Source organism: Phoenix dactylifera, chromosome 5 (assembly GCF_051530095.1).
Source record: "Phoenix dactylifera cultivar Ajwa chromosome 5, Ajwa_hap1_PhDact_Kaust_v1.1, whole genome shotgun sequence".
NCBI lineage: Eukaryota > Viridiplantae > Streptophyta > Magnoliopsida > Arecales > Arecaceae > Phoenix > Phoenix dactylifera.
The window spans coordinates 30,560,084-30,576,794 of NC_143194.1; the positions used below are offsets into that span (position 1 = coordinate 30,560,084).

General features: G+C 39.1%; 2 protein-coding genes across 10 annotated transcripts; one reads left to right on the plus strand and one right to left on the minus strand.

The window, feature by feature from the left end:
• Positions 1 to 1,260: 1,260 nt before the first annotated feature.
• Positions 1,261 to 5,781, plus strand: LOC103702589 (serine/threonine-protein kinase RHS3-like). Its single transcript, XM_088722277.2, has 2 exons — positions 1,261 to 2,248; positions 4,808 to 5,781. Exons 1-2 carry the CDS (start codon positions 1,377 to 1,379, stop codon positions 5,658 to 5,660), a joined length of 1,725 nt encoding a protein of 574 aa, XP_088578403.2. The 5' UTR covers positions 1,261 to 1,376; the 3' UTR covers positions 5,661 to 5,781.
• A 3,565-nt stretch (positions 5,782 to 9,346) lies between these two features.
• LOC103702524 (YTH domain-containing protein ECT4-like) lies at positions 9,347 to 16,165 on the minus strand. Of its 9 annotated transcripts, none has more exons than XM_088722283.2 (10): positions 15,565 to 16,165; positions 14,755 to 14,819; positions 14,413 to 14,520; positions 14,243 to 14,319; positions 12,751 to 13,206; positions 12,071 to 12,598; positions 11,402 to 11,614; positions 10,609 to 10,764; positions 10,179 to 10,250; positions 9,347 to 10,050 (listed from the first exon to the last, which is right to left on the minus strand). In XM_088722283.2, the coding sequence occupies exons 3-9, from the start codon at positions 14,432 to 14,434 to the stop codon at positions 10,221 to 10,223; spliced, it is 1,482 nt and encodes a 493-aa protein (XP_088578409.1). In that variant the 5' UTR covers positions 14,435 to 14,520; positions 14,755 to 14,819; positions 15,565 to 16,165; the 3' UTR covers positions 9,347 to 10,050; positions 10,179 to 10,220. The 9 variants fall into 9 exon arrangements, with proteins under 9 accessions (XP_088578409.1, XP_088578406.1, XP_088578407.1 ...); XM_088722280.2 differs by having other exon boundaries at positions 14,413 to 14,572; positions 15,565 to 16,105; XM_088722281.2 differs by lacking the exon at positions 15,565 to 16,165 and adding an exon at positions 15,294 to 15,477 and having other exon boundaries at positions 14,413 to 14,572.
• Between the last annotated feature and the right edge of the window lie 546 nt (positions 16,166 to 16,711).

The window sequence follows — 16,711 nt, forward strand, 5'->3', positions numbered from 1 at the left end:
CACCCTAGTTCTCTAATTTGGCAGTTCTTGAGTACTTCCTCCTTTAGATGCAACTTTGTTTTGTGCAAAGAAAATTTTAGCATTTCAGGTTTCTAAAAATATCCAACTTTGTTTTCGTTAACGGTCGGCAAAGTGGCTTAAACCGAAGCACCCGTACAGAGAATCACACGTGTACGCGCTGTGATTCGATTCTTTCCCGCCACGCCTTCGCCAGAATAAATCGCCCATCCGTCCATTTCCTTTTCCTCCCCCGGGCGACCGTTTCCATCTTTCCTGCGCCCCTCCCACGTCTCTCCCCCTCCCGTTTAAAATTATATTCCTTCTCTCTTATATTTAGCAATGCCTCCGTCCATTGGTTCAATTCTTGGCTCGCTTATATCCTCCCCTTTCATTTCTTCTCCTCTCCCTCGTCCCCACTCTTTTTTCCGCTCTCCGCCCCACGAATTCTCCGTAATTTGCAGCTCCATTGATGGGTTCGGAGGAGTAAGCCCCCGTTGCCCGAACCCAGGTGGAATTTTCCTATTAGTTTTTCTGTGCACGGATAGAGGTTTCTGCCGGTGCTTTTTGAGGAGGAGGCAGAGAGAATTAGGGCATTTCTTTGTGAGGCTGTTACGAGATTCTGAGAAGAAATTCATAAGTGATTCAGATCCTGGAAGTATATTTGGTACGTTGGTTAGTTCTGTGCTCCTCTTTATTTCTTTTTTCGCGACTGTTAATTTCAAGAATTCAAGTTATCATCTTTTGTCGTAATTAACCATGTCGTAAGGCTATTATCACATTGAAAATTCTAATCATGGCATGATTGGTGTGCCGTGCATTTTGGCATGTTGATTTTGTTACAAGGCAGATGTTTATTGATTGGTATTTTTAAGCCCCTATTGTGTTTAATCTTGAGCTGAAAAAGTTTCTCTAAAAATTCTGTCGTTTTGTCCTTGTTTGTTTATCCTTTTCTATTAAATTGTTAACCTGGACCTTGAGATAGATATATATTTTAGTAAATACAGTTTTTGTAAGTATGGTAGTCAATTTGAAGAATTAGCTGGAAAAAAGTTGAGCTAATAGCAGGTAAACCATCAAACATTTCATTGATGATTAAAAAAAAAACAAAAGCTTGTAACATTGAGTCATTGATGTTTTGTGTTCCTTTAGGTTATTCTGGTTCTTTTTTGATTGCACGCTTGCATGCTTAGTAAATTGTTAGCTCTTTCGCATTCTCTATATGAAATGTAACTCGTATTTAGTTCTTTTCTCCGTAACGGAACTGCATGCTTTGGCAAATTGTACGTTCTAGATGCGCATCCATTATTAATATCATTCTCTCTCTCTGAGAGGAAGGGAGGTGTTAATCGTACATCACTAATGTCATTCTCATACATATGAAATTTCAGATGAATACCATGCCATCAGATAAGGAGTCATTTGATGACAATAAAATAGATCCAGTTTGCAATAACAACATCGATTCAACAAGAACAACAGAACCTGACCTTGGCTCAGGCATATACCCTAATCCATGTCCGAGTCCGAGATCCCTTGCAACTTCAGAAGCTACATCAGCAAAAGCATCACATCACAATAAAAACTTGGATCCAGTTGTCATATATGGCACAAATTTTACAAAGAGTCCATTTCCAAGCCCAAGCCATTACCCAAGCCCTTGTCCTAGCCCCAAATTGCCAACCATTTTTGAAACAAATTCAACATCACCTCGTACCTCATCAACAGGGGTGACTATGGCAACAGTGGGCACAAAGACTAGTGATGCAAAGCTGAGTGACTCCTGTACCAACCCTAGTCATGGTAGCTGCAACAGCACTCGAAGTAACAGCATAGACAGCAGCACTTCTGTCCCGGTCAAGCGGCATACAGGAGGTGATTGTCGCTGGGAGGCAATTCAATTGGCGAATGCTAGAGAATCTCCTATTGGCCTAGGTCATTTTAGGCTCCTCAAGCGCTTGGGTTATGGTGACATTGGAAGTGTGTATCTTGTTGAACTTAGGGGAACTGGTGCCTACTTTGCAATGAAAGTGATGGACAGGGCCTCACTTATTAGTAGAAATAAGCTACTCCGGGCTCAAACTGAAAGGGAGATTCTCAGCCTTCTCGATCATCCTTTCTTGCCAACTTTATATTCTCATTTTGAGACTGATAAGTTTTATTGCTTGGTGATGGAGTACTGCAGTGGTGGCAATCTCCATTCTCTTCGGCAGAAGCAACCTAACAAGTATTTCAGCGAACAAGCTGCTCGGTAAGTTTCTTCGGCTTTTCCTTTTCCATAATTGTCTACTTTCTTCGTAATCTCCTTACGTATGATGCTTGATATCATTTTGCCTGTACTCTTTCATTAAATTAATGATTTTCGTGTTCCGCATTTGTCCATTAGGGCTTTTGCCTTCTCTTGTTTCTTTCTTGGTGTTTGTAGTCTTTCTTTATGTATTTTAACTTGAAGCCCCTTCCCGGATACCACCAACTTGGTTCTTGTTATCTCCTTCCTCCCCATGCAATCAGTGACAGACAATGTCTTAGTTAACTTTCTATTGAGCCTACTCCTTCTCTTTGCGTCTGCTGAATTTATATCTGAATACTTCAGCTGAAAGTGAACTAATAATTTTGTAGATTCAGCAGTGATATTTTCTGTCCTGCAGCCATCCTTAATGCTAAAATTGAAGTATTAACGCTGCAGAGAAAAATTATTCTATTGCCTTGCACACACATATAAGTATATATGTATGTATGCATATATATGCTATCCTACTCTCATTTGAAGATCATTTGCCACGATGGCACATCAGTTTAGGGTTGTTTTCAGAAATCAGTAAATAACATAGTAAAAAATTTGTCAGCTGTACATATTGTATAGACTGATAAAGTACAATGCAATCCCAAAATTTTGTCAAGTTGCTCGGGAACATACAATCTGTGCAAAACCTTCTTGGAGCAAGGGGATGTTAGGATGACCTTAGATTTCGCCCAGAGATTTCTTTTTTTCATAAAGAAAAGTTTGAGGGATTCCAATTAGGTTAATGAAAGCAGAGTTTCTATTCCACTTTGAGAAAGTTATGTTGCATTTCATAATAAGGAAGACCCTTTAGAAAATTGTTCTGTTCCTATTAGAGTGCACACAAAGCCAAAAGTCCAAATAAGTTGCATAGTAGTTTAGGCAATATATATATCACCATGAATGCAAATGACGGAGGTTGCTTGCTCTCGGAAGGAGGACTAAAAATTCTGCTTGTAACAGCAAAAATCTTTCCAGAATATATAAAAAAATGAATTGGCTAAATATTGATGATATATTACCCATCGAAAGACAAATGCTACGTGAAATCTTCCCGACCCAACTAAAAAATTGGGAACAGAATCAAATATGACTTTTTTTGGTACATCAATCAAATATGACTTTTAATGCCAATTAATGAAATATCAGGACAGAAATGCCCGGACTGTTATCATGTTCCTTAGTGTTATCCCCATTTTCATTATTGTGTGTCTAATCTACTCAGGTTCCATTCATATTATTTTAGTTGGAGATATTCACATAATAACAGCATTACCCAGATATTTTTAGGTTTATTGAAGTTTGGACACAGCACATATGTTCCTAGATGCTTCAGCCTTCAGACTGTCAAAATATGATGCAATCATCTTTCCATATACTAGCTTTAGATATTTTGCTGGTGAACATTACAAAGTAAGAATCTTTATTGAGTTCTGAGGAAAGCTAAACGAACTGATTGTTCAATGTGCATAATGTCAAATTATGAAGGTTTTACAATGTTAAAGTCTTCAAAGGATGCCATGTTATATTTTTCTGACTCCTTCATAGTTAAAGCACTCATATCACTTGTCTAAGTGGCATCAAATGACTCTTTTCATATATTTCATATGATAAGCTTCATAACCAAGAATGGTAGTATGCTCGATCCCTTGGGTACATTGGTAGATGTTATTTTTTACAATCATTAGGTTGTAGATCAAGATCTTCCTCATAAAAAGAGTAACAAGATTCATCTCATAGAAGATTGGAGTATTAGAAGAAAATCTTATATCTTGATTTCGTTGTTATAGCAGTACATTTAAGAATTCAGCTCATCATTTTCCGAGGAGAAGAGGAGCCAGTTCTTTATATTGCCCTATAATTAGTCTTCATATTGCATGAAATAGGTATTAAAATTCATTTTCATGCTTGTGTACTCTTTTGCTCAAAAAAAAAAGAATGTTTACATTCTTTAAAGTAAGGGTACAGGTGAAATAAAATTTGTCCTTCCTATGCATATCTTGGCCGAGAGATGTCGGTATTATATTCTGTGTTGGATAAATGGGCTTTAAATATTAAAAAAAAAGGAAAACATGGATTAAGAGTAAAAAAATAAAATTATCAGCAGTGCATAATTGATAATGCGCATGAAGTCATAATCAATACGTAATTTGTACTTCTTATGGTACCTTTTGGACAAAATTCAATGTCTCGACGGAAGCATGTTATGGAAGAAACAAAAATCTGGGATTTTTTTTTTTTCAAAAGACATGGCTCAAGCAGATCCTTACATGTTCCACATTCTTGGTTCAGTTGATAGGGAAAAAGGTTGACATGTTACATCATTTTGCATACTCAAATGTTAATCCTTGGAACTTTCTTCTGTATATATTAAGAAATCCCTCATTAGCTCCCTCCCTCCCTCCCTTCAGTGATTTGTTTTTTTTAGTTACCAGCCCTGTGCAAAACTTTCTACCATAACACTTCACACTATCTGATTAACTTAAATTCTTTTGTTTTTCCTTGTTTCTTATTCTGTGTGCGAAACAGATTTTATGCTTCTGAGGTGTTGCTTGCGCTCGAGTACTTGCACATGCTGGGTATTGTATACAGGGACTTGAAGCCTGAGAATGTGCTTGTGAGGGAAGAGGGCCATATCATGCTGTCCGACTTTGATTTATCGCTTCGGTGTTCGGTCAGCCCGACGCTCGTTAAATCCCCCTCGACTCAATCAAGCAGCAATGGCAGTGCATTCGGCATCCTCGACAGCGATCACGCAGTGCAGGGCTGCATCCAGCCATCAACGTTCCTCCCCCGTATACTCCCCAAGAGGAACCGGAAGTCTAAATCAGACCTCTGCATGGGCAACGGCCCCCTCCCGGAATTCATGGCGGAGCCAACGAACGCTCGATCGATGTCATTTGTGGGGACTCATGAGTATCTTGCTCCAGAGATTATTCGAGGGGAGGGGCATGGGAGTGCAGTGGACTGGTGGACGTTCGGCATCTTTCTGTACGAGCTGCTGCATGGGACGACCCCTTTCAAGGGCTCGGGGAATCGCGCCACTCTCTTCAACGTGGTCGGCCAGCCGCTGAGGTTCCCGGACGAACCAGCTGCGAGCCTGGCTGCACGAGATCTCATCCGCGGCCTGCTTGTCAAGGAACCTCAAAAACGAATTGCATTCAGGAGGGGTGCCACCGAGATCAAACAGCACCCGTTCTTTGAGGGGGTCAACTGGGCGTTGGTGCGAAGCAACGCCCCGCCGCATATCCCAGACCCTGTGGACTTCGGGCAGTTTGCAACCAAGGAGAAGAAGACGACCGCCCAAAATGGCTTCGGTGGGGCTGGTGGAGCCAAGAGCAATCCAAATGATTCTTCTTACCTTGATTTTGAGTATTTCTAGGTAGGGGGGTTGCTGTTTGTCTCGGAAGATATATACTAGGAGAATTTATGTGAAGGAGAGCTGACTGTAAATTTTCTTCGGAAGTTTTACGTTGTTGACGCTACAGAAAAAATAGGTACGCTATTTTTTTTTTTACCATACGGTAATCTAGTCACTGGACCAAAATTTGTCGATGGTATGTTATAACACTTAAAAGCATCAGAAGTGAAATACAATTAAATTTCTCGTTGGTGTAAAAGGTTCATGCAAATGCGCACTTTTTTGTGATTCTGCAAGCTCCTGCAGATTCTTCTGATTGCTACCATTACTTAGGCACTGTTGCTTGTATTTGGTAGAATGTTCTGCAAATTATTGTTTATAAGTAATAGTTCTGCAACCTTTATAGTTGTGCAGATTATTGTTTGTGAGTGTTGGAATTATAGCTTCCAGTCGAGTGCAACCTGCATGCAGCACCTAGCCTCCAGAACTTGTCGCACTGCCACAGGCTTGTAAATATATTAAGATGGGATCTGATGGGGCCAGTGAAATGAAATCGGCAGGGCCCGAATTTATTAAGAGAATGAACGAAAAAAGAAAAGAATTAAGAGAAGAGGCAAGAAGAAAGGAGAGAGAAGAAGAGAGAGGCAGTCAGCGGATCCCAGGAATGTTCCAAAATATGCAACATTACAAAATGTGCTTCAATTTTTTTTTTTTATTGTTCTTCATATCAGAATGGAGAGCATCCACCAACTCATCATACGAGAGGAGAGAAACGAAACGAGGACAAAAAGGTCTAATAGTTAGCCATGAGCATGTTACCGTTGGACAAGCAACAAATGACTTCATAAAGAAGAGTTCATACAATCCATAGAAGGTAGGCATTTGCTTTCGTTTCTGGTATGAATGTATTTTAATGGAGCAAGATCTTTCATTGACTTGGATATAATATTAATACTAACATTCTTGAAGCGTAACGCTTCCTGTATATTAGTAGACTACAAGTAATATAATATTTCAATGCATCCCTTTCTTATGCATGATCCTCCACCATTTGTCTTTTTAGTTTACACAATAGATTAAATTTTTAATTATGTAGCTTCCGTCGTCGTCTAGGCGAAGATATGAACCAACTAGTCCATTTAACTAGAAGGAAAGCTTCAGTAAGAGGTGTTATGTAGGTGAGAGAGGCATGTTCTTGATGGAACAGGAGATGATCAGGTTCTTTTCTTGCTCAACATCTCCTGTCCCATTGAAGAAGACTTGAAGCAACCTAAAAACATTAATCAAAGATACCATGAAGAGCCACCAAGGTGGTAGCCTAGTGGTACTGGGCAGCAATTCTAACCACAAGGTCCCAAATTCGAATCGTTGGGCGACGATTAAATTGTGGACCGGAGCTCACTACTTTGGCCACTGCTTGGACTTGTGGTGTAGGACCGCTCTTGAACCGCTAGTAGCCGGGGTGGTGCCGAGTGTGACGTACTCACACGTAGGACTCGAGCCAGAGCTCAGAGGAGTAGCTAAGCCGGACCCACGGATGGGGAGGGTATGAGTAAAACCGGTCGGGGTGCCCAACACACGGCCATTTCTGCCCGCATCGAACATTCTCCTGGCGGGGCGAGGGCCCAGTGGGGCCTGCTACGCGGGGGTGGGCTTGTCCCTTCCTCCCCCCCTACCCCTTTTCATTAGCAAAAAAAAAAAAAAAAAAAAAAAACCATGAAGCTGAAAATGATCGTGCTCCTTCTGAAGAAAGAATCACAGAGTGTAGAGGATGGAAGGCGTTAAGGTTTTCTCCTCCCAGGTCTTCTTATCAGATGGAGGTGGCACCAGTTATTAGATGCTAAAATTTATTCACCATTACATGGTTTCTTTAACTAAAATCTCTACCAGCCTGTTGTAAAACACCGGCATCTGTATACCGAAGGATTCATGGAGAAGAAAGAGGGTTAAAGGAATTTTTACAAAAGGTTGCGTGCGACCAGCTCTTTTCGACCGTTTGTTGGCACATCTGGTTGGAAAGAAATTCGAGAGTTTTCATTCAAAAAGCTTCATCCATCAATACAATCCTCTACAAAGCTCTCAATACCTTCACGCAATGGGGAAGTTTGCATATGGGAAAAAGCAGTGACAACTACAAAGTATTGCTGAATCTTCTAAGTCTTCTTTTGCCAAAATAGATTATATATTGAATTGAATTTTTGACCATTAAGATGTCGACTGACTGATAACTTTTCACAGTAAATACCTGTTCTTCTGAAACCATGTAAATTTTACACTTTTAATGAAATCGGGGGAAGTGATTCGCCTCCTCCATTGCCCTTTTAAAAAAAGGTATACCGGGGGATTCGACTCCAAAGTTTCAAACACGGGACCTCAGATTGGAGTGTGACCGTAGGTTATTTCTTACTACAGAGTATGCATGGAAGAAGCAAACGCTAAAGAAACATATTTTCCAGAGTCTCCTGTGACCCGCCAACCTGCTGTCACATCCCTCTGTTTGGATTTTTTTTTTTTTTTGAAGGAAAGCCATGTTTTAACGTAGGGTGGATTTTTTTTCTTTTTTTTATGGAGGAAATGAAGCCCGTAACTTATCTATTATTAACCATATATGAGATTGGCAAACAATAAGAACTCTTTCCTTGCCCTCTAGCCTTCTTGATGAGGAGGCATTACTTCGGTCTGAAGGACGAATGATCGTGGAAAAAGTAGTTTAAAAAGCTTGGTTTAATTGAATATAATCTAGTATTAAAAGTACCCCCTCTCACCATTAGCTCAGCCTTTCAGGTTGTAGCTATGGATGGCGACCAAGTTTCCCAGCTTCTCTGCCATTTCCTGCCCTGCCGTCCAAGGAGTCGTGGCTGCTCTTGGTAGGCCGAGTGATCTATACAACACATATACGGATGCACCAAATAAAATCGAAAAACAAAATATTATGAAGCTTCCGAGGCAGCTCCCTGTTCCCTGTCCATAGGGTACTACTGACATGATTAGCCACATACGTGGCAATCCAATCCGCAGCCCCATTGGCTTCTCTAAACACATACCGTTTTCAGCAAAAAGACCAGACCAACTTGGTGCTTAGTCGGGTAATAGTTCCAGCGAGCGAGCAAATCTAGCCCGGGATACCAAAAGAGTGTGGCTTCGTGCACTTAAATTTCTGTCATTTATTAGTTCTTCGTACACCAATCATTCCTTAAATAAAAAATACAAGAAACCACCCCGGATAAAAAATTTGAACACCGAGCCATATTAAGAAATTTACTTGCAGCCTCCAACGGTCCATTTTCGCAAGCTACTAGAGCTAAAATCTTTGGCTCCGATTGCTTCAAAAGCAGATGTGTTGGTCGACCAAGTTCGATAAGAGACACTTCCAAAGCTGGCAATTTTTTTTTTTGGCTGCTTCCTGTGTTTTTCTTGAGATCTTTTGTGGGCTCCCAGAAGCATTTTAATCAGCATTTATGATTAAACCAACTGTTCCCTGTTTTCAGTTTAGTCGGTAATATTCTAATTCTTTGTTTTTTTTCCTGTCCCTAACCTTCTAATCCTTATTTCTCACTAAGGAATTTGTCCCAGTTTATTGCCAAGCAACTAATGAGTGCCATCGAACTGACTTATATAAGGACTAAAACGACACAATCTGCTTAAAGAAAGTGATCATCATGGCAAAAAAAAGAAAAAGAAATAGGAAAAAAGGAGGCAGGAGGGCCTAAAAAGAAAGCAACATATTTAATTTGGGGCCTTGTAATCCTTTTCTTGGCCTTCCACCTTTTCCACTTTACAACACTGCATCCACAAGCTCCTGAGCTTTTATGTCGGAAAGCCCGGAGATGGAAACCTGCATAAAATCCACTGACCCCATCCCAAACTGATCACCAACTCTAAAAGGAGAAGCTTCAACTTCAGCCACCCACCCACCAAAAACCCTCCGACCAAACTAGAGGCCACCGACCAAAGCATAAGGAAAAAGAACATCCACCAAAACTAGATCAAGGAGGCATGAAGCAGAAAAGAGATGCAAAGAAAAAAAGGAGACTTTTATAGTCATCAAGCACCAGACCATCCATCATCAGCTACCACCTTAAAAAGTCTCCACCCAATCATCGCAGTAAACACCGCTCATCAGGTGATCACAAAAGGGAATTTCCTCCATGTTTCCTTGCTCGAAAGAGGTCCAAGTCATTCCACGCATGAACCAGTGGCGCCTATGCATTTACACAGCCAATGAGCCACACATTTGATCCTTCAAAGCCCTTTGTCCTGGTTCAAACAATCATCATCACTATTTAGAGATGCCACCAACCAGGACATCTTCCTCGGTCTTGGTAGCTGCTAATCCAATTGACTGAAGACTAGAAACCATGGATTTAAGATCACCCGGCTTTGCAACTTCAGCTATTTCATTAGGTCTTCGCTGGAGAAACCAAACCAAACAAAACAAAATACAATTAGGAAAAGCATAGGGCTCCTAACCAATCTTAAAAATATGAGCATTTTTAACAAATTTGCATGAATTGAATTTATTTCTTAAATATTCTTAACTGTTTGTTCCAATTTTCTGCCACAGGCAACAATTACCGGACTTCATGTTGTTGAAGAATACACGAAAGACAGCTAAAGAGAATGAATAACACCATCAAAGCATCAAGCTATAATATTGCAAGTATCAGTAAGAAAGCATATGTCTGGCTACATGAATTTGGAATTATAGTTCATCCAAAAGGCATTATCAGATTTTACAGAATAAATAATTTGTACTGAGTAATAAGCTCAAGAGGCAGAAGTACTTTGAATTTTTAGTTGTGATTTATTCACCAACTATAAAATTGCATTTGGACCCGCAAAATGTTAAAAATTCAATTACTTATCTACTGAATCTGTAATAATATCCACAGAAACAGAAAACCATGTTGCCATCATAAGACTTGTGACTAACAAATTGGATTGTAGAGGAATGCATATGCCAACTTACCAAAAGATGCTCCATTTTGGAAGCTGGTACCTTGATCTTCTTGTCTTGCATTGCTTTCTGCCGGTTTTCATAAAAATCAAAATCATCCAATATTGAAGTTTTCGAAGAGTAGCTTTTGAAAATGCTCAACACCTCAGTACCTTGGGGAAATTTGACCTGAAATATATTAGAACACATTTAACAAGCGAACATGACAGATAATATTCATAGTAAAGACATTCCTGTGATAATATAAAAACTAGTCAGGATGACTTATAGTTTTATTTATAGAGATTTGAATAATTTGAAATATTTACATTAATGTAAAAAAGAATAAATTTGACTTTTGAACAAAACCAAGGCAAAGAAAATCTGAAGTCTGAACAAAACCATCAGGTTTGACCAGTTTTCACTGGTTGACCAATTCTCTGATTCTTAGCATAATGGTACCAACCAAAGGCCCAGATCAGAACCACTCTTCGTGGCCGATGCAGCCTATTTTTCATAAATGCCTTTCAAAAGAATCAGCTGGTAAATTTTTGAAAAGACAATTTATTCCAACATAACAGTTTATGAGGATATCCCAGTTCAAGTAGTGGTAAGAAAAAGGTTATCAAAAGAACAAATAAATTCAAGTTTTTAGCCTTCAATACTGCAACAGCATGGATCACACAATTCCAGTTCTGTGATAAATATTACTATTTGTAAAAGCTCCAATGCCGCATTCAAGAAGAACAGTCACATAATGAAATCTGATGCATCTGATATCACTATCATCTGCTAGTTGTAGCAATATAATCAATAGTGTGCATACCTCCTGTGTATCTCTGCTATTTGTTACAGGCTTATTGTCATTGTTCTCCAAAATTATATGACGGAGTTGTGGGTTTGGGATGTCTTTGATCATGTGCCATTTGACCGGGAAAAAACCAGTCCACTTGTCTTGTTGCCAAAAATCCATATTTTTGCTGAAATCAACTCGACCAACCATTTCAGCTATACCACAGAACTGACCGCTTGCATTTACCTGAGGAACGAAAAGAAAAGAGAAGAAAGAAAGTTACAAGAGAACAAATGTGCTAGCAACTACTAAGCAAGAGAATTTTCTGCAAACAGTGCCAGTCTTGCACTTGCATTACGCACAAGAAGTGATGTCACTGATAGCTAAGAACCCATTAGTCAACCACAGGATTTAATAACTATAAGTTAAAACAAGAAAAAAACAAGCCAATCTATATGCAGAAGCAATGACTAGATAATGGGCATATAAGAATACTGTCATAATTACTATCACCATCATGCACTAATGTCATATGTAGACACAATCAAGTCCAGGTCTGTGATAGGCTCAATTGGTTTGAAAGATTAGAATAGACATGCACTGCCATAATATGAAGGTGCAAAATAGATACATGAAAGTATGATAACAAATTTTTGGATGATATAGTAACTAACCAAATTGATTCAAGGTAAGTAAACTTACAGAAAAGAAGAGAAATACAGGACACTTGCTGCCTTTTTCTGCCATTTTCTCCTGTGCAACTTGAAAAGCATTGTCAAGTCTCTTGTTTCCACTTGGAGTGCTTGACCAAACATTATATTTTATACTCTTGTGAATATCATCTTCACTATATGATTTTATAACAAAGAACAATCCATGATCATACTTGGTTGGAAAATCTGGAAGGTTGTATTCATCCTTCTTTACAGCAGCATTTGTGGTAGTGCTACTGTCATTCACCTTAGCACACGGAAATGCAACAGAATTGACCTCAGATATCTCCGTATTGCCATTTATTCTAGCACCATGATTCTGTTCACTTAACATGCCAAGATCACCAGGTCCTTGAGCATTGTTTCTTGCTTTCAGCTTCTCAGTCCCAGCCCACCTACATCCACTTTCCTTAATGAAAGTAGGGTTGTTCGGATACAATAGGCCACTCTTCCCTTGGTTGGAATATGAAGGAAACTGGTCTGCTGGAAGAAAAACTTTGGAGAGAACAGCAGTCGCCTGAAAACCAAGTAATGATATAATAGCCGTGCATCAAGATGTATATATGTAAATATGTATGCAAGCTGACAAAGTTATCCAAAATGGTAAGCCTGGGTCCAAAAGTCAGATTCTGAAGCGCGAGTTCCTATAAATGTAGATAATTATAGTACCTTATTTGCAGGCTCAAAAGTCTGGCTAGGAAGAGCAGGATTTAGTGAGTCATCTGATGCTGGTGAAGTTCCTTTATTTTCCACAGCATTAGACTTGGATTGCACTGAAGGTTTTGCAGGAGTACATGTACGATTTTGTGAAGACAAATTATATCTCAAGGGTCGGGATGTTGGATCTCCAGCAAATCCATTCCCATAGAGTCCATCAGCAGATAAAGGAGATGAATCCCATGAGTATGCATGAACCAGCTCTGGTCCATAAGCATCTGGTTGAGAAACAAATCTTGGAGAGACAAAGGGTGGGGAAAATATTGGACTTGTGTAGTACGGCTGTTGGCCCAAAAATTGCCCATCCAAACCAACCATAGGCCCAGGTAAAAATGGACCATAAGGGGTATGTCCAAGTTGAAATCCAGGAAAATAGTATACAGGTGAACTGTTATCTGCTTGACTAGCCTGAAAAACAACAGGAACATAAATGAGTACAACCCCTTATCTCCTAAATTTCTTGTTGCATGCTTCCTATAACAAGCACACAAATCGAACAAGTAAACATGGCTGGCACAGCAAGGTCTTTTATAAGTGAATATATATAAAAAAATTCAAGTGTGCACTTCCTTCTTATGACCCATGATTGCTTAGTGAAAACCCACGCACCAAATAAGACAATTCAGCTAAATGCAGACAATGCTCCACTCCTTCAAAGAAATTACAAAGTATATCCATTAATTTTTTTTGGAACAAGCCATTGCAATCAGTATAAGAAAAGAAGCTAATTAAGTGGAGACGTTGGCAACAGTATCACCATTTTAAACAAGTCATCCTGTACAAGGACTTTGAAAACTTCAGAACTAAGCAGATAGATCATTAACATACAGTGACCAGACAAAGGGTATGATAATTCGGATGAACTGTCACTTTCAGCTGTATTTTTCTTTTACCAGCTGTACATGGAAGCAAGAAAACAAAGAGCTATTTTATTTCTTTCAATATCAGGCAGAACCAAACGAAAATGACATATGAACCAAACAAACCTAAATATATTTACAGATTCTGTGCACTTGATACAGAGATTTATGCACAATTTTTTCCAAGATTGACACAATATTCACCCAATGCCATTAAGTGAAAGCCAGAAATTCATCAACAACCTGGAGTTAAACCATATATTGCAAGTCCCTACTGATTATTTAAGATAAGTAGCTGCCATGGATAATAGATGGTCATGTTTGAACCATAAACACAAACACATCTATGATGCCTAACTACCCAAGCAACTCTGAAACAAATGAAGGATAATTTGACTGAAAAAATCAGTTGCAAAATGCGCATGAGATCCAAATTATATATCATGAAAGTTCATTAGACATTCATATGCTTCAGCATACCACAGATCTCCGGCAACAAGAAATGAAGTATGATCTTGAAGTAACTATTGTTCTTCACCTAAAATTCATATTATAAGAAGTATAGAAATGAATAGAGTACTGACAGGGTGCTGAATTTCCAAGCCTCCAGTCCCCATTAAATAACTATGGCCATCCCATTCCCCAAATGAGCCATTGAAGCCTGTGAAGAGACTAGCATCAGATTGGATATATCCAATGTTTCATGAAATTTACAAAGTATGAATGCCAGATTGTTCATACAGTTGCTGCACACCTGGATAATAATAGGCATACATTCCATTAACAGGATAGTAGATGCTCTGCTCAGGCAGCAAAGCCTCTTGGTCCACCTCACTTTCTTTGATGCTGCTTGTTGCATCGCCTGAAGAGATACATGATGTTGCATCAGATGTGCTCCCATCTTTTGGTCCAGACTAGAGAGATAAACAGAGGGATAGAGAAATCAAACTTTGGCAAAACCTAAGAATATGATTAATTTTATTCAGAAGAACAAGAAACAGTACAACCACTTGAAGCACAGCAGAATAAGGGATCATAAAAGATTAAAGAATCAAACAAATACTGTAGAACAAAGAAACTAACAGCTTCAACATACCAGATTGCTGGTGCTGGCTTTAGAAGATGAATCTATTTTCAATTTTTTCATTGCATCATCCCCAACTGGATTAAAAAGAGAAGTCAGTAATCCCAACAAAAACAAAAAAAAGAAGCAAAAGATAGTATTTACAATATCTTTTTGGATAAATCCAAGGTACAGACTTTCTTTATGCATCAAATTCACATCATAACAGAATGCATCAGAATGCCATCATGACAGAAAAATCAGCTAATTCCCTTTGTTCTCTTAACAAAGCCTAGAAGACCAGATACAGCAAACTCTAACTTCGGTTATAAAAATCATAAAGGTTGAACAAATGAAAGCATAAAACCTAATAAAGCACGAGACTTTTCATCAAATCCACATGACCTCTCCGCCGACCAGAGAGAATCGATAGAAAGAAGAACAAATCTTCGCATCTAAAGGCAGCAGAACTCGTCTGCATAAAATCTAGATCATTTGAAAAGCTATAAATATTTCAAACCACACATCAGAAACCTTGATCGAACAAGACCATTTGAACTTTTATCTCCTACCTAATTAATTTTCTGGGATAAAGGAAGACTATCAAACGCGACAAGTAGCAATCCCAGCATCAATTTACCAAACCTCGCCGGAAAATACCAGAAAACAAAATCGCTACCGACGACCTGTCGATTCCATACAAAAAAAAAAAAGAAAGAAAAAAAATCCTTTTTCAAGAAGAATCCGAGATCAGCTAGAGAAGAGAGGAAAGCCAACCGACCCAAATCTAAAACTGGCCCAAAAAGAAAAACGAAAAAATAACTAAAATCGAAGAAAAGATACCCTTAACCGTCTCGATCTCTGACGCCATGAGATAGCAACACAGATTTCCGCACAAGAACCCTAGGTCCCCTCTTCCCTCGAGCTCCAAGTCCAACCACCGAGCCCACTCTAAAACCCCAGACCGATACCGCCACGGAACAGTATAACGAAAAACAAGAAGGGCGGGACAAAGAAAAGAAAAAAAAAACTGATACGAAAAGATAAGGAGGCCCGTTACGAGCCGCGTATCGGCGAGCGCTACCGACGAGCCGGCGCTAGGGGCGAGGAAGAGGAGGGAGAGGAGGGAAGGAGAGTGATGGTGGGTGGGAATAACAAGCTTTGGCTTTGAGAGCTGGAAACAGAGAGGGGAGGGAGGAAAAGGAACGGCTGAGAAGCAGCCACGTCAGTTCTCGCGTGGGGATCTCACGGCATGCGCCGCTTCGCGCTCCGCTACGGCGGGACTGCTGTTGGTCCGGATGATAACCCCGAGAAGGGAGCAGCGGAGGCAACCAAAATCTGTGAAGGGACGTTACCAAGCTTAACGAGGACTAGAAGGATATTTAAATTGGTTTTTCGTTCCAGAGTTTATATAGAGCTCAAAAGATTCACTATGCCAACGGACAATTGGAAGGGAGCTTTTGGGCATGCTTAAAGTTGGTGCGGTATGGTGGTACACCGAACTTATTTGGTCCATAGAAAAAAAAAACTGAATTATTTCGATACTTAGAAAAATAATTTTTATATATTTTAGTAATTATAAAAAAGTGATGTAATTTAGAATAATATATATTTGGTTTAGCATTTATTTTTTTAAATAAATATTATGTAAAATATATGTTATGCTCTTAATAAATAAAAATATCTTATTTCAACCTATCTAAAAGTTTAAAAATATTTTTTGAAAACAAAATTATCTTAATTTTTAGTTGGTGTGAATTCGGCTTTTTTATTTTCTACATAAATTTTGTTTCTACGTGTGGAAATTTTTTTCCATCTTCGATCTTTGAAAATTTAAAATATTTTATTGACAACAATTTTTCTTTTTTTCTTCCAACCAACCAGACGAGTCGTGAAGAATTTTGGGGCCACGTTGGAAGGTTATGTATCCAAACCAAAAGTGGAATCCACTTAATAGGAAAAGTGGATTTTGCTTCTGGGCAAAATTTTA